This window comes from Nycticebus coucang, chromosome 3 (assembly GCF_027406575.1).
Source record: "Nycticebus coucang isolate mNycCou1 chromosome 3, mNycCou1.pri, whole genome shotgun sequence".
Lineage (NCBI taxonomy): Eukaryota > Metazoa > Chordata > Mammalia > Primates > Lorisidae > Nycticebus > Nycticebus coucang.
In genome coordinates, this window is record NC_069782.1 from 21,947,813 (window position 1) to 21,974,630 (window position 26,818).

Here is a 26,818-nt window from a genome sequence, read left to right on the forward strand (position 1 = left end):
ACTCTATAGGCTGAGGCAAGGGGATTGCTCAAGCCCAAGAGTTTGAGGTTGCTGTAAGCTATGATGCCATTGCACTCTACCAAGGGCAACAAAGTGAGACTGTTTCCAAAAAAAATTCAAAAATAATAGATTCCTTTAAAGTATTGCCTCAGATTTTACTATTTAGAGCTAATGTTTAATGTTCTCTTTGACGTCAAAAGTCAAATATATTAAAACAGTATCTATCTTTAGCAATAAAATTTCCAAATTAGATAGGTGTTGAAAGGTTGGAAGCTTTGATGCTGGTTATAAAGGATTGAAGTCTATGTTCATTAATTTTAGAAATGAATTTGTAGTGTCTCAATAAATCAGCACTATGAGAGCTAAGCTGTATAGAAATTAGTTCACTATGGTAAGCATGTGAAAACACATACACACCCCATTCTCTGTAGAATGTAACGGGAGATAACAGGCTGGGGCATGCTTAGAAAGGCAGCTTTGAGGAATGACCCAGTTCCTCAAAGGAAAAACATGTGATTGGCACTCTGCCTATCCAAAAGAGGTCTTGCCAAACCAAGTAAAGCCTTTTAAATGAGGAATTGCCTTTTTACCTTCAACTACTTCACCTCAAAATTCTAACACTACTTAGACTGGTTGCAAAAACTTTTTATACCTCCAGATTACATGCCAGTAACTAGGTATCACACAATTACAGTCACTTTGCAACTCTGTAATGATAACCAGTCCAGGTTTAGGGAGGGCTGACCCGGCACTAACCCACACAATCCAAACATGACCATAATGGGCAGGTCTTTCATTCTGTCCAGCATCCATCATTTCACTTCCGTTGTCCTTTGGGGAAATTATCTTCTTTCAGTCTAGGCCATCTGAGCAAGATTGTCAAACCCTCTCTAGCCATGGGGTAGATGCATGATCTAGCTGAGCTGAAAAGACTGGTAGCAATTTGATTCATGAGTATAACATCGCAGGAGCTGAGATATTTTGACGGCAGGGCTCTAGAAAGGCTGCCCCTAAACTTCTATAACCTAGATTCCTAGGTTACTCTGGCCTTTTTCCTTCCTAAGGCTGCTAATTCAGCTTTTCTCGGATTTTGTAAGCTATTCTCTGTCGTGCTGATAGATTTTGTTTTGCTGAAGATAGCCCAAATGAATTTCTATTGCTTGCAATCAAAAAAGCCCACCTGATCCATTCATTGATGTCACTGCACTATTTAAATTGGAAAGCTGGAGCCTTTAACACCTTAATATGTTTACTGGAGAACAGATCATAAAATGAGTTTTAAAACAAAACGCTAACATGTGTATCAAGAGTTCTTGAAAAACCCTGAGCTAACTTCAAGTTTCTTTTCATCCTAAAATATGCTGCAGTACTTTAATGAGTGAAATAATACATTTCTGCCAACATAATAGTAACAAAAAGCACTTTATTAAATTAACTTTAGTCTCCACCCTTTCAAATGTATTCTAAGTAAAAATTAAACATTATATATGCATAAGATCAGTCCTTCCTACTTTAATACGCATAAATAAAACTTTTTAAATACTTATTTCTAAGAGAGAGAAGAAATCGTTATCACCCTGAAAACACTTTAACCTATTCCTGATCACAGTCACACAAAACTACCTTCTAAGGAAAATTGAGCAGTGAGACAGCAAAGTTTTTGCTTTCAGCTATGAGGAATTAAAGTCAAAATACATTTACTCTTTCATCTTCTAATGAAAAACAACCCACTCTAGGAAACAGCATAAGCACTGTCATGGTAGTCTAGCTCCTAAATGAAAAAAAGGGCTGAGTTACATTTTATAGTAATTACCTAGCTAAGAAGCCTTTGAAAATTCACAAGAGATTGAAGGATTTACATAAAGTCAAGGCTTTATCCTAGGATGAAATGTAACACAGCTCCTTAACCTCTTTTAAAAGGAAGATTGAAATTAAACCTTTCAATCACAAATCAAGACTTTCATTCAGAAATGTTTCTTAAATATCAAATTTCTCTTCACAGACACTATGCCCATTTTCTTCATAATCTTCTCTTGTTACCACCATATCTTCAAAATCATCATTCTCCGATATCAATTTTCCACCTTCCCATGCATAAGTAATAGGGCTGAAAATAAAGGTAAAATAAATGAATTCAGATGATTTTATAGAACAACTGGAATGTCTGAAAACATTAATTACTAACTGAAATATTCCAAGCTCTACCCAATGTCATTTAACAGAAAATCTTTTAAGGTATAAAATAAGCACACTTTTCACACAAATAGAGCAAACTCAAAAGGAAAGGAAACTTGGTCACAGTACGTGTTCAGTATGCCCTGAATTTTGGGGCCCTCTACCTCTAATGAAATAAAAAAACAAGAATATGAGCAAAAGACAAAAAAGCTGACTAACCAGAAAAACATCATTATAACCGAGCCTCAGTTGTGTATGTGGTAAGAATACATCATCTCATTAGTCCTCAAAGCAATCACTGAAGTACCCATTTAACACCCATTTTATATATTTGGTAAATGAGGTTCAGAAACAAATAGGATTAAACCCAGAACTCTTTTCACAGTCTGTGCTTTTGCTGCTGTACTTTGTTGTGTTTAATAAATGAAATATTTAGACACATGGTGGGACACAGATGATAGGTAAAACTGGAGAAGCTAAAACATGTACTTTGGTTTTGCTATGTACACCTAAGGTATACTTTGTATATGACTCAGTTCTATTTCTAGTGTTCCTCTCCCCCAAGTCAGAGCTGTAAATCCGAAAAAAGTAAAGAAAAAAGTTAATATTTTCTTTATTGTATTTCCACTAATTTTTCATAAATATTTATATACAAATATATTTAAAAATTACATACAAAAGCAGATGCATACTAAACTTTATTTTATTCAATAAGTTTATTGAAATCCCGAAATGCTCAGATCACAGGTGAGAAATATCACACCCAGCCCAGAGCAGGCTTTTTTGGTAAGAACTCCTGATTCAAGGTAAGAGCCTGGGTTTTAATCTGGTCACTACTAGTTTACCATAAGGTATTTGCCAGTCATGAACCCTTTTTTTTTAATTTACAAATTACAAATTAAGAATGTTGAACAAAACATTCTCAAACAGAGTATAACAGTTTTGAATTCTTAAAAAAAAGAACACTTAAATGTTAAAGTCATTTAAAATTAAAAATATTTAGAATTTTCCAAAATTCCAAAACAACTTATGAATTGACATAGCTTACCTTGACGGTTCCACTCTTAAATTTCTATTCTTGATTAAAAACTAGAGCAAGATCCCATCTCTAAAAATAGCTGGGTGTTGTGGTGGGCGCCAGTAGTCCCAGCTACTCAGGAGGCTTAGACCAGAGAATCACTTGAGCCCAGGAGTTTGAGGGTGCTGTGAGCTATGAGGCTCGGCACTCTACCCAGGGTAACACAGTGAGACTCTGTCTCAAAAAAAAAAAAAAAAAAAAAAAAAAAAATAGAAAAAGTAGCAGGGCAGTGTGGTGGATGCCTAGCTACTCAGGAGGCTGAAGTAAGAGGGTTGCTTGAGCTTAAGAGTTTGAGGTTGCTGTGAGCTATGACTTGACGGCACTCTACCCAGGGCAACACAGTGAGACTGTCTCAGAAAACTAAAAAAATAAAAATAAAAACTGTCAAGAAATGGTAACTCACATAAATCATATAGATAACAACCTGATTGCTTTGCCTATAAAAATCTCGTAGGAACAAGGACTAGTTTTCTATATGGAAGGAGCTGCTTGTTAACTGAATGCCCATTATGTACCAAACACCATGGTTAGCACTTACATACTTCCATCCCATTTAATTCACTGAAATGCAAGGTTTATCATTTCAATTTCTGAACAAAGGAAAATGAAGATCCAACTGGTTAAATAAACTTACAACATGGGAGAACCAGGCTCTAAACGCAAGCCTGCCTATAGACCACCTGTTCTACAAGATGAACTCCAGTTCTTGTTTCTATACAAAGCAACACTTACTTTTCAGGCAACACAACAGAAACATCATAATCTGTTGGAGTAAGACATCGAACTTCTGAGTAAACTCGATCCCTAAATCCTGGGAAAAGGGAATTTCCTCCTGTCAAAACGATGTTCTTAAAAAAATGTGGCTGCATTTCTGTAAAAGGCAAACAAAAGGAGAAAGGGGGGGTGGGGGGAAAAGGTCTTAGAAATTCTTTTTACTTACTCAGGAAAGACATAGTAGATGAGGTAAGTAATAATTAGGCCAGTCTGAGCAACATAGTGAGATAGTGTCTCTCTACAAAACATTTTAAAACTTAGCCAGGCATGGTAGCACATGCCTAGAATCCCAGCTACGTGGGAGGCTGAGGTGGGAGGATCCCTTGAGCCCAGGAGTTAGTTAGATCATAGTCCAGGCAGTGAGCTATGATCATACCACTGCCCTCCAGCCAATCTAAATGACAGAGCAAAACCCCGCCTCTAAAAAAATTAAAATTTCTTGGGCAGCACCTGTGGTTCAGTGGGTAACGGCACCAGCCCCATATACCGAGGGTATGGTTCAAACCCAGCCCCAGCCAAACTGCAACAAAAAAATAGCCAGGTGTTGTGGCAGGCGCCTGTAGTCCCAGCTGCTTGGGAGGCTGAGGCAAGAGAATCGCCTAAGGCCAGGAGTTGGAGGTTGCTGTGAGCTATGATGTCACAGTACTCTACCAAGGGCGATAAAGACTCTGTTTCTAAAAAAAGAAAAATTAAAATTAAACATTTTTTAAAAAGCAACTAAGGATGACAGTTACTAGTTGAGGAACCACGAAATTTTTGAGATCCAGTCTAAGATTTGTAATGAGATTAGAGTATACATAACTAGAGACATTAAGCAGAGTGAAATATGACCCCATAGACCTTTAAAAGAAAAAGCTAATGTGGGGGGGGGGGTGACTACTGGCTACTTGTTACATACTCATGCAAGCTATATATAAGTAAGTGACATTCTAATAGCAGACATCTGACAATTATAATCACTCTTCCCTAAAATGGAGGGGGTCTTACTGTAGGCTGAGATTGTGAGCAAGCATAAAGATGTAAAGGAGGTCTTTTATGGCATTTAACTTATGATCCGGTGGCACCTGTAGCTCAAGCGGCTAAGGTGCCAGCCGTATACAACAAAGCTGGTGGGTTCGAATCCAGCCTAGGCCTGCCAAACAACAATGACAACTTTTATGGCATTTAACTTATGATCATAACTTTCCATGTTACCTCACTGAGACATAATTATTGTGCAATACATACATTTGATAAAAAAAACACTTAGAATCTAGAACAGCATTTAAAGAAGGGATCTAAGTGTGGGTAAGGCTCAGTGGCTCATGCCTATAATCCAAGCACTCTGCAAGGCCAAAGAAGGAGGATCCAGCAAGCTCAGGAGTTTGACACCAGCTCTACTAAAAATAGAAAAAATGGCCAGGCACAGTGGCTTACACCTATAATCCTAGCACTCTGGGAGGCTGAGATGGTTGGATTTCCTGAGCTCACAAGTTCAAGACCAGCCTGAGCAAGAACAAGACTAAAAAACAGCCAGGTGTTGTGGCAGGTGCCTGTAGTCCCAGCTACTTATGAGGCTGAGGCAAGAGGATCTCTTGAGACCTTGAGTTTGACTTTGCTGTGAGCCATGACACCACAGTACTCTACTGAGGGTGACAAAGTGACACTGTCTCCAAAAAATAAAATAAAAATAGGAGAATTAGCTGGGTATCGTGGCTCACACCTATAGTCTCAGCTATTCAGGAGGCTGAGACAGGAAGATTGCTTAAACCCAGGAGTTTGAGGTTGCTGTTAGCTAGGCCACGGCACTCCAGCCTCAACAAGAGTGAGACTCGGTCTTAAAAAAAAAAGGGGGGGGGCGAGGAGGAGATCTAGTGGTGGGAAACATAAGCTTAACCAGTATTAAAAGCCTATGGTCCCAGCTAGTTGAATGGTTGAAGCAGCCAAACTGCTTGAGCCCAAAAGTTCAGAGTCCAGCATGAGCAACACAGCAAGACCCTGTCTTTTAATTAAAAAAAAAAAAGCCTACAAAGCACCACCAGGAAATCTGTCAGGAATTAATAGGGATTGGCCATTCCACTTAATGGTTCTGTTCACCAAAACAAGGGTAGAAGCTCGGCGCCTGTAGCCCAGTAGGTAGGGCACCTGCCACATACACTGGAGTTGGCAGGTTCGAACCTGGCCAGGGCCTGCCAAACAACAATGACAACTACAACCAAAAAATAGCCGAGCGTTGTGGTGGGTGCCTACAGTCCCAGCTACTTGGGAGGCTGAGGAGGCTTAAGAGAATCACTTAAGCCCAAGAGTTGGAGGTTGCTGTGAGCTGTGATGGCATGGAACTCTACCAAGGGCAACATAGTGAGACTCTGTCTCAAAAAAAAAAAAAAAGGGGGTAGAGTTCTCTTATATTAACACTGAGTCTCATGACACTAAAGCAGGATTGTACAAAATGTTGCATATATCACAATTATAACTTTATATAAAATGTGATATTAATATGAACATAGTTGTGAAATAATTAGGTGATAACAGTTTGTGACTTCTAAATTTTTTTTTAAATAAGAGGAAAGCATACTGAATGTGCTAGAGTCTTCCTTATGAACTAGGATGTTAAGATATAAAAGTACTTTTTAATGACTTTTCCTATATCAGATTTATAATGTAGGATGAATCAAGTAAAAAAAATTTTTTGAGACATGTTCCCTGGGCTGGTCCCAAACTCCAAGGCTCAACTGATCCTCCCAGGTAGCTGGGATTACAGGTGCACGTCATCATGTCCAGCATCAAGACCTATGTAAGTGCATCATGGGATCTGAAATCTCTGTAAATAAAAAAGACTTGCCATTTGCCTGAAATTATTTAGAAGTAACAGGGTTCATAGAGCATACGATATTTAAACATATCATTATTCAATATTTTACTATAATTATTTACGCACCTTCAGGTAAGTTCTGAATTGAATAGACAATGGCTTCTGGAATTCCCATTTCTTGAATGCCTATATCAGAAGGATTAAAGAGTATTTCTGGAACAGCAAATCTCTCATTGGCCAGACGAAGAATCTGTTCCCCAGATTTATATTTTCCACTCAACACCATCTCTTCCCTTGGCTTAAAGGAAAATAAGATTTAATGTTTAAATTACATTATCAGCTCAGATGACTAATAATAATTAGTAATGGGTGGGCAAGGTGGCTTCTACCTGTACATCTAGCATCCTGGAAGGTCAAGGAAAGAACATCCCTTGAGCTTAGGAGTTTGAGATCAGCCTGAACAAAAATGAGACCCCGTCTCTACTAAAAACAGAAAATACTAGGTGGGTACAGTGATGGGTGTAGTGCCAACTACTAGGGAGGCTGAGGAAGGAGGATCCTTTGAGTTCAGGAGTTTGAGGATGCTATGAGCTAGGCTAACAGAAAGGCACTCTAGCATGGGTAACAGAGTGTGACTTTGTCTCTTAAAAAAAAAAAAAAAAAAGAAATTTTTAGTGATATGTAATACTAATATGTTCCATGTTCTTATATGTACCAACATTCTCAAAAGTTAGAAAAATGTGGCCTTCTCTCCTGTCGTTCAAACCACACAAATAATTCCTGCCTCTAATATGGATCCCCAAGGATAATCTACTTTTATTTTGCACGTTTTTAAAGTACAGAAAAGGAGAACAGAAAACGGGGAACTTCATAATCTAGCAATGGTACACTAATTGCAATTTTAGAGAACAAAAAATACACTTTAAATAAAAAAAAAAAAAAATTGGTGTGTCCTGTGTTCCTGCCACTATCTACTTTCACTTCCCCACTTCTAGTATTCATCTTTCTTCCCCTACATCATGTGTGGTTGTATTCTGTTAGTATTTCCCCTTTCCCTAGTGTAAAAAGCCTACATCTTTAAGTTTCTCTACTATTCAAACTCTATTCAAAATTAATTTCCAAATGATTTAAGAAAATACACAGTCTTTATCCTTGAAATTACTTTATAATGCCAACTTAGTTGGAGGCCTTTGTACATAATACAACACAAACTTTGAACAACCAAGACTTATCCTCTTGTTATTTATTTTCTGCTAACCCACACATTCTGTGAGCCATGTTGCTAAAGCAGTCAGAAACAAATAATGTCCTTCCACAATATTCTATATCATTAAAGTAACTGTTGCAGTTTTGGCCAGGGCCAGGCTTGAACCCGCCACCCCCGGTACATGGGGCCAGTACCCCATTAAAGTAACTGTTTTGGAGAGGTACTGGCCCCCCAACCAAAGCAAGTGACATGGCCTCATGTGCTCCCCAAGGAACGCTGCCCTAAGATGGAAAAACTTCTTTCTTTGTGGACATGCCTAGGCTAGTAAGAACAATCAATTAGATGTTCACAGAAAGGAAAGTTACTAGAGGGCTTTGCACGTTGCAGCTGGGGGCTGGGCACCTGCGGGTAGAGTGCTCTGCTCTATTCTCCTTTTAGCAAACTATTCTTTCTTAAGTTTTAGGGAATTAATCAATCAAGAACAAGACAGCTAGAAGCCACTGTGGTTAAGCCTTCAGCAAAGTGTTGAGCAAAGAAAGGGTCTCGATTTAGAACTAGCTATGTGTGTGTCTAACAGCATGTGTGCTGAACACAGAATCTCTCAGCAGTCTTTATGATTTCACCATTTTGTGTCCCTTTTTCTATTTCTATACCTTTTTCTCTTTTGACTAGTGCTGTGTATAAAAACACCCAATAAATGTGGGAAGTCACCACAGGCCTGAGCAAGCCTTGGTCTCCCTCTCATCACAATCATTCTGTGTGCAGTGCTTATCTCTGAGTCTCTGAGCATCTAGGACATGAGGACAACAGCACTGTTTCTTTCAATAGTATAAGATTCATCAGCTTTTCTAGAGTTAATTACATTCATTTCAGTTGACTTACACATAAAGGTTCCTTAACATATCAAGCCATCGACTCTCGATTCAGATTTCAGTTTTCTGAGAGTTTTTTCTGACTTCCAAATAAAAGGACCCTTCACTATCCTCTATCACCTTATAGTATCCTTCTTAGCCCATAGTGTTCACCTCCACACATCCACTACCAAACATAACATAGTAACTGGTACGTAGGAGGCATTCAGTAAACTCTTGAATAATGACATGTGAACCAACAACGTGCCATTCATTGTTTTAGGCACATTACAAAAACATTCCTGGGTGAATTAGGGATATTTTTCTTTCAGTAAGTCTGGAATTGGGCTCTTCAAGGTTATACCTTGTTCAGGGGATATTCATATAAAAACCCAAAAGCACATAGAAAATATTCCTTTCTCTATGTTGCCATTCAATCTGGATATCAATGACCAGATGTCTATAATTTGGGAATTCCATGCTCAAAATATTATTTTTAAGTAAAACTATCCTGAAAATTACAGAATATTCACAATACTTTAGAGAGAACAAAAAACTATAAATCACTTTAAACCCAACTAAGCTATTGTTTTGGTAACAAAGAAAATAATATCTTTCCTCACAGAGGTATTTTTCCTTCTTAGGCAGAATGGAAAAATTTTCCTTTAAATTTACAAATTTAAAAATACAAATTCATTTAAAGCCAAGCCATTCTGAGTATTGACAAAATAAGCAGGAGGATCATTTGAGATCTAGGGTTCCAGACCCCCATTGCTACAGAAAAAAATTGTTCTGAAGTTTGCTGGACATGGTTGTACATGCTTACAGTCCTAACTACTAGGGAGGCTCAGGTGGGAAGATCACTTGAGCCCAGAAGTTCAAGGCTGCAGTGAGCTATGATAGTGCTATTGTACTCTAGTCTGGGCAACAGGATGAGGCCCTGTCCTTTAAAAAAATAACAATAATAAGCTGAGACAGATGCAGACCTGAAGAATTACAGTTGTCAAAACATTGGGTGTTATCTAGGTTACACTCCTTATTGACAGAAGAGGATCATGTGACTCATCCAAGATCATATATCTAACTAGGAGACAGAGCCATAACTAGATATCCTTGTTCAATGTTAGCAATGACACCACTAGTTGTTAATATGTAATCCAGGACAAGTGGTTTTTATTTATTTTCAAGAGTATCATTCCAAAAGGACTTCTGTTTTAGACTTAGATAAAGGAAGGGATTTATAAGGGTTGCCTGGAATTGGTATTTTTGTCAATGTCGGCCATGTTTACCGCGTGACCCTCATAAAATTAGTTCTGGAACCATTAAAAAAAAGATCAGTTTATATCACATCAGCTCTGCAGAAAGTGATAATCATTCTGACAAGAGCAATTTTCTCAATTTAGGCCAGGCAGACTGCATTACACCTCAGTGGGCTTCCTCTTTCTGATGAGAGATAAACTGGAATTTCTATCAGTTATAATCACTATGATATTACAGACCTTATTTTTATTGTTATTGTTACTATCATTAGCGCTATAAAAGCAAGGTTGCAACTTTTTCATAAGCATTTAAAAGTATTCTTGAATAAACTTTTGCAGTCCAAGCCCCATCCCACCCCTACCCTCTTTATTTCTACTTTTTTCTTGCTCATCACCCAGGCTGAAGAGCAGTGGCACCACCATAGCTCACTGCCACCCTGAACTCCTGGACTCAAGGGATCCTCCTACCTCAGCTCTTGAGTAGCTGGGCCTATAGGCACATGCCACCACACCCAGCTAATTTTTAAACAAAATTTTTTGTGGGGACAGAGTCTCACTACGTTGCCCATCCTCTTGAACTCGTGGGCTCAAGATATCCTCTTGTCTTGGCTTCCCAGAGTGCTGGGATTACAGGCAGTAAGCCACCTCTTCCAGGCCTAATGCAACTTTACAGATAAATTGGCATTCCCCTTTCAAATCTGATGTTTCATCATTCACATAAATAGTTTATAGTCTTCATATTTATTATACCTAAATAATGTTATTATTCCACATAGATTGAAAGTGTATGTAGCTTTCAAAAACTTGCTTTTCTAGCAAGCAGACAGCCCTCAGAATGGGAGAAAATATTTGCAGGTTATACCTCCGATAAAGGTCTAATAACCAGAATCCACAGAGAAGCTGTGGAAAAGAACACGTGACCCCATCTCAGGGTGGGCAAGGGACTTGAAGAGAAACTTCTCTAAAGAAGACCGACGCACAATCTACAAACACATGAAAAAAGCTCATCATCCTTAATCATCAGAGAAATGCAAATCAAAACTACTGAGATATCACCTAACCCCAGTAAGAGTAGCCCACATAACAAAATCCCAAACCCAGAAATGTTGGCGTGGATGTGGAGGAAAGGGCGCACTTCTACACTGCTGGTGGGAATGCCCACTAATACGTTCCTTCTGGAAGGATGTTTGGAGAATACTTAGAGACCTAAAAATAGACCTGCCATTCAATCCTATAGTTCCTTTAGTAGGTTTATACCCAGAAGACCAAAAGTCACAATATAACAAAGACATCTGTACCAGAATGTTTATTGCAGCCCAATTCATAATTGCTAAGTCATGGAAGAAGCCCAAGTGCCTATCGACCCAAGAATGGACTAGCAAATTGTGGTACATGTATACCATGGAATACTATGCAGCCTTAAAGAAAGATGGAGACTTTACCTCTTTCACGTTTACATGGATGGAGCTGGAACATATTCTTCTTAGCAAAGTATCTCAGGAATGGAAGAAAAAGTATCCAATGTACTCAGCCCTACTATGAAGCTAAATTATAGCTTTCACATGACGACTATAACCCAACTATAGCACAAGACTATGGGGAAAGGGCCAAGGAAGGGGAAGGGAGGGGGGAGGTTTTGGTGGAGGGACGGTAATGGGTGGGGCCACATCTATGGTGCATCTTAGAATGTGTACAGGCGATTGCACTAATGCACACAGCTATGATTTAACAATAAAAAAGAAGAAGAAAATGCACAGTAAAGGAAGGAACAAGGAAGATTCTCCTGTTCAAAAAAAGACTTGTAGAACCATTTAATTTCTTGAACCACATGAATGTGTATAACTTTGAAAATGTGAAAAATAAAATTTAAAATAAAGAAAACAAAAACTTGCTTTTCTATGAAATATCAGATTTCTGATTTATCCATGTTCATCATATAGCTCTATTTCATTTTCACTAGTGATTATTTTATAATATGAATGTATTTGAAATTATTTATTATCCTTTCTCTAGTGGATATTTAGGCTGTTCCAATTTTTTACTGTTTTTAAAAGTATACTTAGAATGAGTATCAACATAAATGTCTCCTTGTGCAAATGTCCTTATGTTTCTGACCAACAATTTTTAACTTCCCAGCAGTCCCCGTCAAACTGGTAAGTAGAAAGGCAAACTTCACATTTACCCAAATACAGAACTGAATGTATCTAAGCTGATCAAAGATAAGGACAAATTATTGTGACATCCAAGATAAACTGCTTCCCAACACTTCGAAAGTACACTGGATTTTGTCCTTTTCAACTACAATCCTATCATATTAGACCAAACAGGAGTAAAATTTGGCCTTGGGTCAGCTATGTTAATAATTTTCGAAACAGGAAAGTAACCAATGTCTAATTGGATGCAAACTAATTCTTCAATAAACAGAAACAGATTAACCACAACATAAGTAATGATGCTGTTTCTCTCTAGATTTGTTCCATGTCCTATCAATTAATTGGCTGATACTCTTTTTCTAAATAAATTTAGTGAGAAATGTTTCAAATTTCACTTGTCCCTGGTGAAAAGGCCACTGGGTCATCAACAATTCTCTAAGGCCCTGCTAATCCCAGCTGAACCATAAAATGCTTTTCAAATTTGACTAAGGTGGTCACTTTAAGAAATATCCTTAATAATTTTTAAAATTACCTTACAAAAGCCCTTCTTAATTGTACTGAAGTCAGGCAAAACATAGTCTATCATTACTGTATTTTCTTCTCCTTTCAATCTGGAAAACAAAAATGTTTTAATTTTGTGTAACAACCCTCAAGAATCAACTTTCCAATAAGTAGGTTACAATTATACTTACTTTGCAATATCCATGTCTCTATAAAAATCCTGAGACACGTAGCATACATCTTCTTTTACTTGATTTATCACATGTGTTTCATCCATAACATGTAGCTGCCTGACAGAAATAAAAGTTGTAATATTTGAAATGGAAAAAATTTAGATATAATTTATAATTATCATTTAAAATATTTTTTGAAATAAAAAAAAATTTTTTTTGAGACAGAGTCTCATTCTGTCACCCTGGGTAGAGTGCTGTAGTGTCATGGCTCACAGCAACCTCAAGTTCTTGGGCTGAAGCAGTCTTCTTGACGCAAGTTTCCGGAGTAGCTGGGACTATACGCATGAGCCACCTTGCCTGGCCTACCACCTTAATTACTGGGGTCTTTTCGCTTGTTTTTTGTTTTTCTTTTTTGAGACAGAGTCTTATTTTGTCACCCTCAGCAGAATGCCATGGCATCATAGCTCACAGCAACCTCAAATACTTGGGCTCAAGCAATTGTCTTGCCTCAGACTCCAGAGTAGCTGGCACTACAGGCACCTGCTACAACACCTGGCTATTTTTAGAGACGAGGTCTCGCTCTGGCTCAGGCTGGTCTCGAACCTGTGAGCCCAAGCAATCCACCTGCCTCAGCCTCCCCGAGTGCTAGGATTACAGGTGTGAGTCATTATTCTTTATAATAAATATTTCTAGCTATTTTTACCAGATTATCTTCCTCAAAGTTGAAATTCAACACCTTTGATTTTTTTAACGTGAGTTTTTTCTTCATTCAACCTGGAGGATTTACGTGCACTGGCTCCGGCTCCAAACTGCGTTGGTTTTGGAAACTCCTCGTCTGTTTCAACCTTTTCTCTCTTTCCAGTTTGCTTCCTCTAATCTGACTGGTGTGGAGGACTACATACCCAAACTTATTAAAATCAAGCCAAATTTTTTGGGGGGTCTGTAGTGAACAGGATTCCCATAATCACAATGTTTGTAAATGCTATTTAAGAGTTTTCTGTTTTTAGTGTTAATCCTAAACATGGCTAAGAGAGATTTAGCTAGAAGTAAAAGTGGATGTAAATCTTTTCAATTTCAATATTTATGAAAACCGGCGGCACCCATAGCTCAGTGGGTAGGGCGCCAGACACATACACAGAGGTTGGCAGGTTCGAACCCAGCCTGGGCCAGCTAAACAACTATGACAACTGCAACAAAAAAAATAGCTGGGCGTTGTAGCAGGCGCCTGTAGTCTCAGATACTTGGGAGGCTGAGGCAAGAGAATCGCTTCAGCCTAAGGGTTGGAGGTTGCTGTGAGCTGTGACGGCACAGCACTCTACCGAAGGCAACATAGTGAAACTCTGTGTCAAAAAAAAAAAAAATACATATATTTATTTATTTATTTATATTTATGAAAACAACCAGGCACAGTGGCTTGAGCCTATAATCTCAGCACTTTTGGAGGCCAACACAGGAGCACTGACTGAGGCCAGGAGTTCAAGACAACCCTGGGCAGGCTGGGTGTGGTGGCTCATGCCTATAATCCTAGCACTCTGGAAGGCTGAGGAAGGTGGACTGCCTGAGCTCAGAAGTTTGAGACCAGCCTCAGCAAGAGTGATTCTCTGTCTCTAAGAATATAGCTGGGTATTGTGGGGGGCACCTGTAGTCCCAGCTACTTGGGAGGCTGAGGCAAGAGGATCTCTCAAACCCAAGAGTTTGAGGTTGCTGTGAGCTATGATGGCACAGCACTCTACCCAGGGTAACAAAATGAGAAGAAAGAAAGAGAGAAAGAGGAAGGAAAGGAAAGAGGGAGGGAGGGAGGAGAGGGAGGGAGGGAGGAAGGAAGGAAGGAATGAATGAATGAATGAATAGTGGTGTGCGCCTATTATTCCAGGTACGCAAGAGGCTAAGGTGGGAAGATAACTCAAGCGTAGGAGTTTAAGGTTGCTGTGAGATATGACACTATGACACCCTAGCCTGGGCAACAGAGTAAGACTCTGCCTCCAAAAAAAAAAAGAAAGGAAGGAAGAAAAAATAAGAAATTGCACAGCATTGTGCTTAAAGAGAAAAGTCAAATATCTACCAGCCATACCATATGATTCTATTCTGTAACATTCCTTTTGTCTTCTGTTACATAATTTTTTTTTTTTTTTAAGAGACAAGGTCTTTCTACAACTGTAGCCCCCAGGCTTGAGTGCAATGGCCCAATCATCAAACCTCATTGTACCCGGCAACTCCTGGGCTCAGGCAATCCCACCTCAGCCTCCAGAGTAGCTGGAACTACAGGTGCCCACGATCATACCCTGCCGACTTTTTTTGTTTTTTTCACAGAGACAAGGATCTTGCTAAGTTGTCCAGGCTGGTCTCTAACTCTTGACCTCAAGCGACTGTCCTGCCTTGGCCTCTGAGGGTACTAGGATTATATGTGTGAGCCACCATTCCCATCCTATAATTATTTTTAAGGTTAAAACTGTCATATGAACAGCAAGAATGAGAGTCGCCTGCCCAATATTCACTTTCCTGGCAGTTTTTTAAAAAAATGTACATACATATTTTTTAAATCGACACAAAATAACCGTATACATTTATAGTCCACACAGTGATGTTTTGATACAAATAATATACAGTGATCAGATCAGGATAATTAGACTATCCTTCATTTCACTATCTTTCATTTCTTTGAGTTGCAAGTATAGGCAGTCCCCAAGGTATAAACATCCAACTTACAAACAACTCACACTTACCAACAGAGACTATTCAGTAAATCCCCAAGTTACATTCTACTGACATATCACTCACATTTAGAAATGGAGGCTATTACAAGGAAGAGGTAATTGCGTTGGTTCCATTTTACACACAAATTCAACTTAAAACAACAGATCTACAGAACTTATCTTGTTTGTAACCTGGGACTGCCTGTATTCAAAGTCTCTTTCTAGCTATTTGAAACTGTAACATTCTTGAAATAACAAAAATATTAAGATGGAAAGCAGATTAGCAGTTGCCATGGGAGAAGGACGGGGCATGGGGTAAAGGACGGGGTGGGGACAGCCAATATAAAGGGCCAGCACAGAGGACTTCCTCCGTGGTTCTGTATGTTCATTGTGGTGGTGATTACAAATCTATACGTGGGATAAAAGTACAAAGAACCATAAATACTCCCACACAAACGAATGCAAGTAAAATATGATAAAAAATTGAATATGGGCTGTAGTCTAGTTAACAGGATTGTATCAATGTCAATTTCATTGTTTTGATGTTGTACTACAGTTAAATAAGATATCATTAAGGGGCTGGGCACAATGGCTCATGCCTGTAATCCCAGCACTCTGGGAGGTCCAGGCGTTTGGATTGCCTGAGCTCACAGGTTCTAGACCAGCCTGAGCAAGAGTGAGACCCCATTTCTAAAAATAGCTGGGCGTAGTGGCAGCACCTATAGTCCCAACTACTTGGGAGACTGAGGCAAGAGAACTGCTTGAGCCCAAGACTTTGAGGTTGCTGTGAGCTACGACGCCATAGCGCTCTACTGAGGGTGAAAGTAAGCGTCTCAAAAAAAGACATCATTAAGGGTATACAGGACAGAACACACTATATTTGCAATTTGCCAAGTCTAGAGTTATTTTCAAAATAAAAAGAATTTTTTTTTTTTTTTTTGGCCAAGGCTGGGTTTGAACCTGCCACCTCCAACATATGGGGCCGGCACCCTACTCCGTTGAGCCACAGGTGCCACTGAACAAAAAAAAAACTTTTTAATTACTAAAGCTAGAGGGGATGGAGATTCTCAGCTACGGGTAATGGGTTTCTTTTTTTAATGAAAATGTTCTAAAATTATGGTGATGTATATATACATTAAAAAACATTTTAAGTGGCTGAATTACATGGTAGGTGAATTATCTCTCAGTAAAGCCATTAAAAAAGGAGTGGTACAGCTGACAGAAGAAAAAGAAAAGATAAAAGGAAATATAGATCTAGTTATTTTCTCATGTAACATAAAGGTAGAAGAGCAGAGAGACAGTGACATCCAAAGTTAATGCAGCAAAAATTGAGATTTAAGAATTCTAAGTGTTTTTAAACACAATAAAACTAAAAATAGTATCATAAATGTTCATGTACAACATTTGCCACTTTTAAATATTATTTGTAATACATTAAACTCCTTAGAATTTAGAAATATCTTTTTCGTGTACACTACCATTTATATACTAGAAAACTTTCCAATTTGAACATCATTAGTGTTTATATATGTGATACATCTTTTTTTAGCAATAATACAGAAAGGACACTGATGGTTACAACTAAAGGTAAGAAATGATTTTAAATTACCTTAATAAGTTCATTCCCCAACAACCTGACAGAAGTGGAAACCATTCTTCTAAGTGAAACATCACAGGAGTGTAGAAACAGACACATGTATTCTACCAAATTAGAATGAATTGATTAACACTTCAGCGCATGCCTGGAAGTAAATCTCAATGGAAATCAAGCTGGGGGAGGGAAAAGGAAAGGATGGGTCGATTCACACCCAAAGGGTATAGTGCCACTTAGACTCAATCTGTACAAAAACCAAGTGTGTAAACAAAACGTGTACATCCCCTAATATTCTGAAATTTAAAAAAAAAAAAAAAAAAGTTCGTTCCCCAGAGTTCCATTTTCCCAGAGAATCAAACCTAAGTATTACCTGTAGGATATGATCTCCTTTAGATGATTGGTTAAGAGTTTTCCTCCCACATTTATCCTACAAGGGAAGAATTCAAATTGGGTTCAGTTACCAGAGATTTCAACCATTTTGTCCTAGAATAACATAAAAATTAAATGCAACTCACCGAATAATTGCTTCTTTTTTCTTTTTACTTCTGCAATAAGGAACTATATGTGTAAAGGAGTATCCACTATCTACAATGATACAGCATAATTCAGAAGGATTGTCTCGGAAATATCTATGTGCACTGAGAGCCCCAGCTATTAAAAAAAAGATAAAGAAAAAAGTGAATACACTAAGTATAACATTAATTTAAAGCAATAGCAAAGCTAGAAATCTAAAGCAAGCACAATGACAAAAAGTTCCCCTTTAATTATAAGAAAAATGTTAATTTATAATATTCATAATTTTCAAAAGATCTCCATAGTGTTTAAACTTTTAAAATATCACACTTATGTGGGCAATATAGTATAAAAAAATTGTGATCAGTTTTTAATGGTAAATATTCATAATTTATAATAATTATTACAGTACTAGCTGATTTTTACTGAGCAGTTATTACATGCGGGGCTCTATTCTAAACTATACAAGGAGAGTCACGACAATCCCATTTTACAAATGAGAAACCTGAAGCACAGAGAAGTTCAGTAACACGGCAAAGTCACACACTAGGAAGTAGCAGAGCCGGGATTCAAACCTAACACAATAGGGCTTCAGAACAGGGTTTCTCAATCCTCCAACTATTGACATCTTCGGGGCTTTCCGGTGCATTGCAGGATGTTTAACAACACTGTGGCCTCAATGCACTAGATCCCAGTAGCAATCTCCCAATTATGAGCTAAAAACATCTCCAGACATTGCCAAATGTCCCCAGGGGAGAAAAAACACCCTTGGTTGAGAATACTTCTAGGGACTGTGCTCTTAATCATTACAGTATTACGGCTGCTTATACCACATATGGACTTAAGCTAATTATTTAAGTACAGTACTTTCATTGTACACAATCAGTAGAATGTAATTCTAACCTGTAACAAACTTGCTTCTGTACCATTGGTACAAATTGTTCTCTCTCACACTGGCAGCCTGAGCTGTTAACATTGTTTCAAAAGGCCCGCAGATGGCTCATGCTTGTAATCTTCACACTCTGGGAGGCTGAAGCAGGTGGATCCCTGTAGTTGACGAGTTTGAGACTAACCTAAGGAAGGAGACCCTCTCTGTACTAAAAATAGAAAAACTAGCCAGGAGTCATGGTGTATGCCTGTAATCCCAGCTACTCCAGAGGCTGAGGCAAGAGAATTGCTTAAGCCCGTGGGTTTGAGGTTGCTGTGAGCCATGACACCATAGTACTCTGGTCTGGGGCAACAGAGTGAGGCTGCTTGCCTCAAAAAAAAAAAAAAAAAAATTGTTTCGAACAATAGTAACTATAATAGCCAACACATCAATGACAGAAAAGATAACTACCTCAGAATAATCCTTCAGGGTTTAGAAATGTGATTAGTGGCTTGATTAGGGGGAAAATATATTATTTATATTTATTAAAAATATTAATATAAATATTGATATATATTCATAATATATAAATTGAAAGAAGTCTATATAATCTCTAAGGGTCCATCTAGTTTTAAAATCCTAAGTTTTAGACTGGGATTGGCTGGGATGGCTGTTGCCCGTAATCCTAGCAGTTTGGGAGGCCCAGGAGGAAAGAATGCTTGAGGCCCATAGTTTGAGACCAGCCTAAGAAAAACCGAGACCAAGATCGATGTGGTGACGTCAAAAAAAAAAAAAAAAGAAAAAGAAAAACCGAGACCTCATTTCTATAAAAAAAATAAAACTTAGCTGGACATGGTGGCACATGCCTATATTCCCAGCTACTCGGGAGGCTGAGGCAGGAGGATTGCTTGAGACCAGGAGTTTGAGGCTGCAGTGAGCTATGATGAGGTCTGTGTCCTCCAGTGAGGAAGACACTAGAGTAAGACTCTGTCTTAAAAAATAAGTGAATGAATGAGTAAAATTCCAAGTTTTTCCCTGTAACAAGGATGACAAATCACAAAGGAAAAAGAAATTCCAACTTGTATTTCTTTCAAGAACTAAAGAATGCCACCTACCCTGTTTCCCCGAAAATAAGACATCCTCCGAAAATAAGACCTACTTACAGGAAAGATAAGATGTCCCCTGAAAATAAGACCTAGCGCATCTTTGGGAGCACAACTTAAAATAAGACACTGTCTTATTTTTGGAGAAACAGGGTAGTATTCTGAGATTTTAAGGATTTCTTTATCCTATTCATATCTATCTTCATATAACTCAATTTTAACGAAAACTTTAACTCACCATTTACTCTTAATACTGCTTGGAACTGATATTCTTCAAATAGAATTTCATTCATTGATTCTTGAATTGAAGTGAAGTTAAAATATGGTTCTGTGATAATAATATTAGTATCCAAAAAATCAACCTATGGGAGAAAAAAAAAATCACAAAAAGTTTTGTAATTTGTAGCAATAATTATCAACACTTATATTACGTATATTAACAAAACTATTTAATGCACACATAATTTTCATTAGATAAGTCTTATTATTACTCTTACTCAATAGATAAGCAAACTGAAGCATAGAAAAGTTGAATGGGCTGGCACCTTGGCTTACCCCTGTAACCCTAACACTCTGGGAGGCCAAGGCAGTGGCTCCTTGGAGCTCAGGAGCTCAACACCAGCCTGAGCAAGAGTGAGACTCTATCTCTATTAAAAACAGAAAAATTAGCTGGGTGTGGTGGCTCACATCTGTAGTCCCAGCTACTATGGAGGCCAAGGCAGGAGGATCTCTTGAACCCAGAAGTTGGAAGTTTCTGTGAGCTAGGCCGACACCATGGCACTCTAGCCTAGGCAACAGAGTAAGACTCTGTCTCAAAAAACAAACAAACAAAAAAAATGATGAGTAAGTTACCAAAATTCATAAACCCATTTAGGGACACAGCTAGGATTTGAACCCAGGAAGTATGGTTACAGAATCCGTGGACTTAACTTTTATGCAATTTTATCTCTCTTAAAGGCAGCATTGATGAAATGTTACTGTCAAATTGTTTAAAGACGATTGTAAAAAAGTAATGAATAACTACAAGTATTGGGGGTGTTATTATGTTTTTAATAGGAAAAGAGCAAGAAGCTTAAAGATATTCAAGTTTATACATACAATTAGTATGTTTAGCAGAAAATAAACATTTTCAAAAAGGTATTCAACTTTATATAATTCTCTCCCACACATTGAGAAGTATTAAAAACTTGAAAAAAAAAAAAACTTGAACATTCTCTCAGTATACCTATAGCCATATTACAGATATTAACAGTATAAAATTCTCTTAGAATATTCACACATTCAGATATGTACACAAAAATATTCTGTGGTGAAAATAAACACAAGACACTGAATTGGTCTAGTAATAGTAGAAATGAGAAATAATTTTTTCTTTTTTTTACAGTAGCCTCTTATTTTTTACACCTATGATGCCATGAATTCATAGGGAATAGGTTCTAGCAGCTCAGGCTCCCTGCTCTGGTTCTCAGAGTGCCCTTCTCTGGGTGGAGCAGGCTGGGGCTTCCGCTGAACCCAGTTATCTTATCTTTCTCTTTGGCTTCCTTCTTTTTCTGATCATTTTCCTCCACATTTTAGGAAGCTATCTTGGCTCTTAGAGAGTTGAATATACTCAGTACGAGCATTAATCCTCTCCTCTCCGCAAGAATCTTGCCCTTAACTTGGTTGTTTACAACAGTATCAACAGCCCGTTGGATAACATTGTAGACTCTTCCAGTTTTGCCATGGTAACATTTGTGGAGCATGCCTTTCTGAACAGTACCATTCCCTTGATGTCTACAATATCACCCTTCCTGTAGATTCCCAGATATGTGGCCAAAGGTACAGCTCCATGTTTTCCAAAAGGCCTAGAGAACATGTACCGGGTGCCTCTCCTCTTTCCCTTTGTGTTCGTCATTTTGGTGAATTATTGGAAGACGGCATATCCCGCGAAAGCCATAAGTAAAATTTTAGTCTTGCTTTCAGATAAGGACTTTCTCAACCTCTACTTCAACATGGTAATTTTATTCACTTGCATTTATTAAATACATAGAAAATCAAAGCTAGGGAGAGCTATATTTAAAATGTGAGTTAAATATGTACCAAAAATACTCATAAATTTATAAATCTCAAAAAATATTAAGTTCTAATTTTTCACTCAAATAAGACAGAGAAATACAATTTGAACACATACTCTAATTTGTTACCTGATACATTTCCTTTCCAAAAAGGTAATCCCAAACTTGTCTTTGGACATCCCAATTCACCAAGTAGCCCTAAAAAAACATTTTTATGATTATGAAGAATATTTAAACAATATTTAAAAATCCGATTATGTACCCTATGGAATATTATGCAGCCTTAAAAAAGACGGAGACTGGCTTGGCACTTGTAGCTCAAGTGGCTAAGGTGCCAGCCACATACACCTGAGCTGGCGGGTTCGAATCCAGCCCGGCCCGCCAAACAACAATGACAACTACAACCAAAAAATAGCCGGGCGTTGTGATAGGCGTCCATAGTCCCAGCTACTTGGAAGGCTGAGGCAAGAGAATCGCTTAAGCCCAGGAGTTGGAGGTTGCTGTGAGCTGTGATGCCACAGCACTCTACCCAGGGTGACAGCTTGAGGATCTGTCTCAAAAAAAAAAACAGATGGAAACTTCACCTCTTTTACATTTACATGTATGGAGCTGTAACATATCCTACCTAGTAAAGTATCTCAAGAACAGAAGAAAAAATATCCAATGTACTCAGTACTATTATGAAACCAATTTCCAATCACTCACAATTTCCTACGAAGAATAGATCACAACTATGGCCCAGGATGAAGGAGGGAGGAGAGGAGAGGGAAGAGGACAGATGGAGGGAGGGTGAATGGTGGGATCACACCTGTGGTGCATATTGCAAGGGTACATGTCGGATCTATTAAGTATAGAGTATAAATGTCTTAACACAATAATTAAGTAAACAAGATGAGGTATATATTAACCAGTGCAATGTAAGCATTCCTAATTGTATATAAAATCAGCACATTGTGCCCCATAAACGCATTAATGTATACGTGATCTGTGTTTATGATTTAATAAAAAATTTTTAAAAAAACATATTCTAAATCACTGATTTCTCTTTACCATTACCTTCTCTAGTCTACTGTTATATAGAATTTTATTTCATTATACTAGTATGGGCTCAGCGCCTGTGGCTCAAGAGGATAATGCGCCAGCCACATTCACCTGAGCTGGCAGGTTTGAATTTAGCCCGGGCCTGCCAAACAACAATGACGGCTACAACCAAAAAATAGCCGGGTGTTGTGGCAGGCACCTGTAGTCTCAGCTACTTGGGAGGCTGAGGCAAAAGAATCGTTTGAGCCCATGAGTTGGAGGTTGCCGTGAGCTGTGATGCCACAGCACTCTACTTAGGGTGACAGCTTGAGGCTCTGTCTCAAAAAAAATAAATAAATAAAATAATAATAATAGTATGTTTTTCTCCTTTTAAAAGTGAAAAAAAATCAGGGCGGCGCCTGTGGCTCAAGGAGTAGGGCACCGGTCCCATATGCCGGAGGTGGTGGGTTCAAACCTAGCCCCGGCCAAAAACCAAAAAAAAAAAAGTTAAAAAAATTACAAATAAATAATAACTAAGATGTCAAGGATTCGAAAGACACAACAACATTTTCTTAAATTAATATGTGCATAACACTTAGGTTTAACGTAAGTAAAATTTAGCCACTCATAATCTGTAACTAAATCATTGTCTTTTGTTTTTACCGAATCGATTGAATCTCAATATTTGGTTTTAATTAGATCTTAGTTAAAATTTAAGTCACCTTTTCTGAGGAACCTAAAGATGTTTTATACAGACACACACACAGCCTTATACACACATTAAATAATTACCTAACTCTACAATGTTAGTAATGACACAAAAGGATTACCTTTTGAAAAGGAAGGATATAAAAGAGTCCAGAAGGGTCTTTGATTTCATCTATCTGGTTAGCTGTAAAAGTTTTAAGACGCGCTGTTTTTGATCTGAATTGACAGTTAGGAATGACCCTAGAAACAAGCAAATAATTTATTATTCCCTAAGTATTTAGTTCCTAAATATACCTTTATTTAACCATCACCCTCAATACCAAAAGATTGGTATATCCACAACTGGTGTTTTCTCATTCTTTTTTGTTTAAAGTTCTAGTACATAACAGGTTCTATAGTAGACCCTTTATCTTTCTCAAATAATCCTTGAGAAATCCTCATAGATGAGTATTGGTTCTCTGATAAGATCCAGGGCTTTCTTGCTTTAGTGTATAAATTCTTAGTTTTGATAAAACAGTCACAAGCTGGCGGTGCCTGTGGCTCAGTGACTAGGGCGCTGGCCCCATATACCAAGGGTAATGGGTTCGAACCCAGCCCCGGCCTAACTGCAACAAAAAAATAGCCGGGCATTGTGGCGAGTGCCTGTAGTCTCAGCTACTCGGAAGGCTGAGGCAAGAAAATCGCCTGAGCCCAAGAGCTGGAGGTTGCTGTGAGCTGCGATGCCATGGCATTCTACCCAGGGCAATACAGTGAGACTCTCTCTCAAAAAACAACAACAACAGGTGGCCCCTGTGGCTCAGTCGGTAAGGCGCCGGCCCCGTATACCGAGGGTGGCGGGTTCTAACCCGGCCCCGGCTGAACTGCAACCAAAAAATAGCTGGGCGTTGTGGCGGGCACCTATAGTCCCAACTACTTGGGAGGCTGAGGCAAGAGAATCGCTTAAGCCCAGGAATTGGAGGTTGCTGTGAGCTGTGTGATGCCATGGCACTCTACCCAGGGCCATAAAGTGAGACTCTGTCTCTACAAAAAAAAAAGAAAAAAAAAAAACAAACAACAACAACAAAAAAAACAGTCAGAAGCTCAAAATTCTGGCTATAAAATTGGGTTTCCATGAAGCCACAGACTTTCTTTCTTTCTATTTTTTTTTTTTTTTTGAGACAGAGTCTCACTATGTTGCCCTCATTAGAGTGCTATAGCGTCACAGCTCACAGCAACCTCCAACTCCTGGGCTTCAGCGATTCTCTTGCCTCAGCCTCCCAAGTAGCTGGGACTACAGGCACCTGCCTATTTTTTGGTTGTAGTTGTCATTGTTGTTTGGCAGGCCTGGGCTGGGTTCAAACCTGCCAAGCTCCAGTGTATGTGGTTGGTGCCTTAGCCACTGAGTTACAGAGGCCGAGCCAGAAGCCAAAGATTTTCAATCAGCAAGATGCTACAGGTAGGAATGTAGTAACTATTTTTAAACATGGTTGTTGCCCACCATGAGTTTACAATCTGTTAAAAAGACAAACGAGTTATTATCAATCATACACGCACACACATATGATTACAAATATACATATAGGTGTATATGATCATATTGGCGTAATACTGTAAAAAAGTCTTGTGCTTACTTATTTCACTTAGTATACTGAACATTTTCTTTCCATGTTTAATTATGTTTCTTTCCTTCTTTCTTTTTATTTATTTATTTATTTTTTTTTGAGACAGATTCTCACTTTGTCGCCTTTGGTCACAGCTCACAGCAACCTGCAACTCCCGGTCTGCTCAGGCTGGCCTCGAACTCTTGAGCTCAAGCAATCCACCTGCCTCGGCCTCCCAGAGTGCTAGGATTACAGGTGTGAGCCACCGCGCCCGGCATTTTTCAAAGAATAATGTTAAGAAGACAGGGAGGAAGGAAAACGAAAAAACCAAAAAAGAAGTCTTCTGAATTTGACAGAAGACTAACTTTGCTTGTCTATTTAAGCATATATGTTATGGCTACACATGTTACGAATGCTGTGCTATTTCTACTTTGTTTCGTTTTTTAGAGGGCCTGCCTCTGTCGCCCTGGATGGAGTGCAGTGGCCTGATGATAGCTCACTGGAGCTTCAAACTCCTGGGTTCAAAAGATTCTCTCTAGCCTCAGCCTCCCTAGGAGCTAGGACCATAGAAGCGCACACAGCTGCGTTTCTGTTTAACTGACCTTATCATCCAGATCGGCCGCTGGCCAAAGCCTTCAGAGTCTCTAGACCCCACGGCTGTGCTTTTAACCTTTTTTGGGCCACAGAAGCCTTTGAAGATCTGATGAAACCTACATACACCCAAAATGTTGCCTGCAATTTCTGAATATTCATGAACGTCGTCTACGGACCCTCTTGTCAGGAATGCATCTCTCAAAGCCTAATTTTTCTTGGACATTCGCCGTTACGAAACGAAATATACATCCCACTTCCGGGACCGCGCACCCCCAAATTAAAACCAAAATCAATTCCAGTTCAAAGCCTCACAACCACCCACCCCTCCCCAACCAGCGCATCCCTCTGGCTCAAATTAGGGCTGGACAGGGTCCAGCAGGTCACAGATGTGCAGAGATGAAGCTCGCTAGGCGTACATGGCTCGTCCCTGGGAGAAAGCACTTACGAGACATTGTCGTGACTGTAACCGATTTTTGCGTTGTAGGCTCCATTATCCAGCACTAAGGTGGTCATTTCAGCGCACAGCCGCCTTCTTGTCGGGCCCTGCCCGGCCGTTTTGCTCCAGCTTCTTCCGGCTCTCTATGGTTTCTTAGGCGGAGCGTCTGGACTCGCTTCCGGTCACCCTAGCAACGGAGGACGCCGGAAGTCAGAGGCTGCCCAGAGGTCTCATACAGACAGCTGGCTGACTTGCACTGTGCTTCCAAACACCTGCAACGAACCGGCTGCATGTGTGTGTCCCCCAGTAGTGTGGTTCTGACAGTCAAATTTTTTGGAAAATAATGTGCAAAACCATACGCAGTGTGAAATTAGCTATGTAGGAGGTCTTTATAGCCACATTCCCCGCCACTCCTGTCCGGCTGTAGGAATCTGAGCTACATATATGCTGTTCTGTCAACTGCCTTACACTTTAACTCACATTCACACTCTTTCCCTTGCTACTTGTTCCATTATGTCTGAGCTTATGAGTGTTTCTCATCCAAAAAAGGCTCCTTGACATCTGATGCGCTCCCTCTCCGCTCCCTTTCCTGAAATTTGGAGGGCCTGTCCAAATTAGCATGTCTTGGGCTAATCTTTATATATTTCAGTAGTAAACAGAATTTTTGAAATCCTGACTCTGCTACACAGTGGC

At 39.0% G+C, this 26,818-nt stretch overlaps 1 protein-coding gene across 2 annotated transcripts; it reads right to left on the bottom strand.

Moving 5' to 3' along the window:
• Positions 1-1,403: 1,403 nt before the first annotated feature.
• ACTR6 (actin related protein 6) lies at positions 1,404-26,254 on the bottom strand. 2 transcript variants are annotated; one of them, XM_053583120.1, is made up of 11 exons: positions 26,135-26,254; positions 23,638-23,755; positions 21,917-21,985; positions 19,972-20,095; positions 17,765-17,900; positions 17,620-17,676; positions 12,981-13,079; positions 12,821-12,899; positions 6,945-7,116; positions 3,986-4,124; positions 1,404-2,107 (listed from the first exon to the last, which is right to left on the bottom strand). In XM_053583120.1, exons 1-11 carry the CDS (start codon positions 26,200-26,202, stop codon positions 1,978-1,980), a joined length of 1,191 nt encoding a protein of 396 aa, XP_053439095.1. In that variant the 5' UTR covers positions 26,203-26,254; the 3' UTR covers positions 1,404-1,977. The 2 variants fall into 2 exon arrangements, with proteins under 2 accessions (XP_053439095.1, XP_053439096.1); XM_053583121.1 differs by lacking the exon at positions 21,917-21,985.
• Positions 26,255-26,818: the final 564 nt, after the last annotated feature.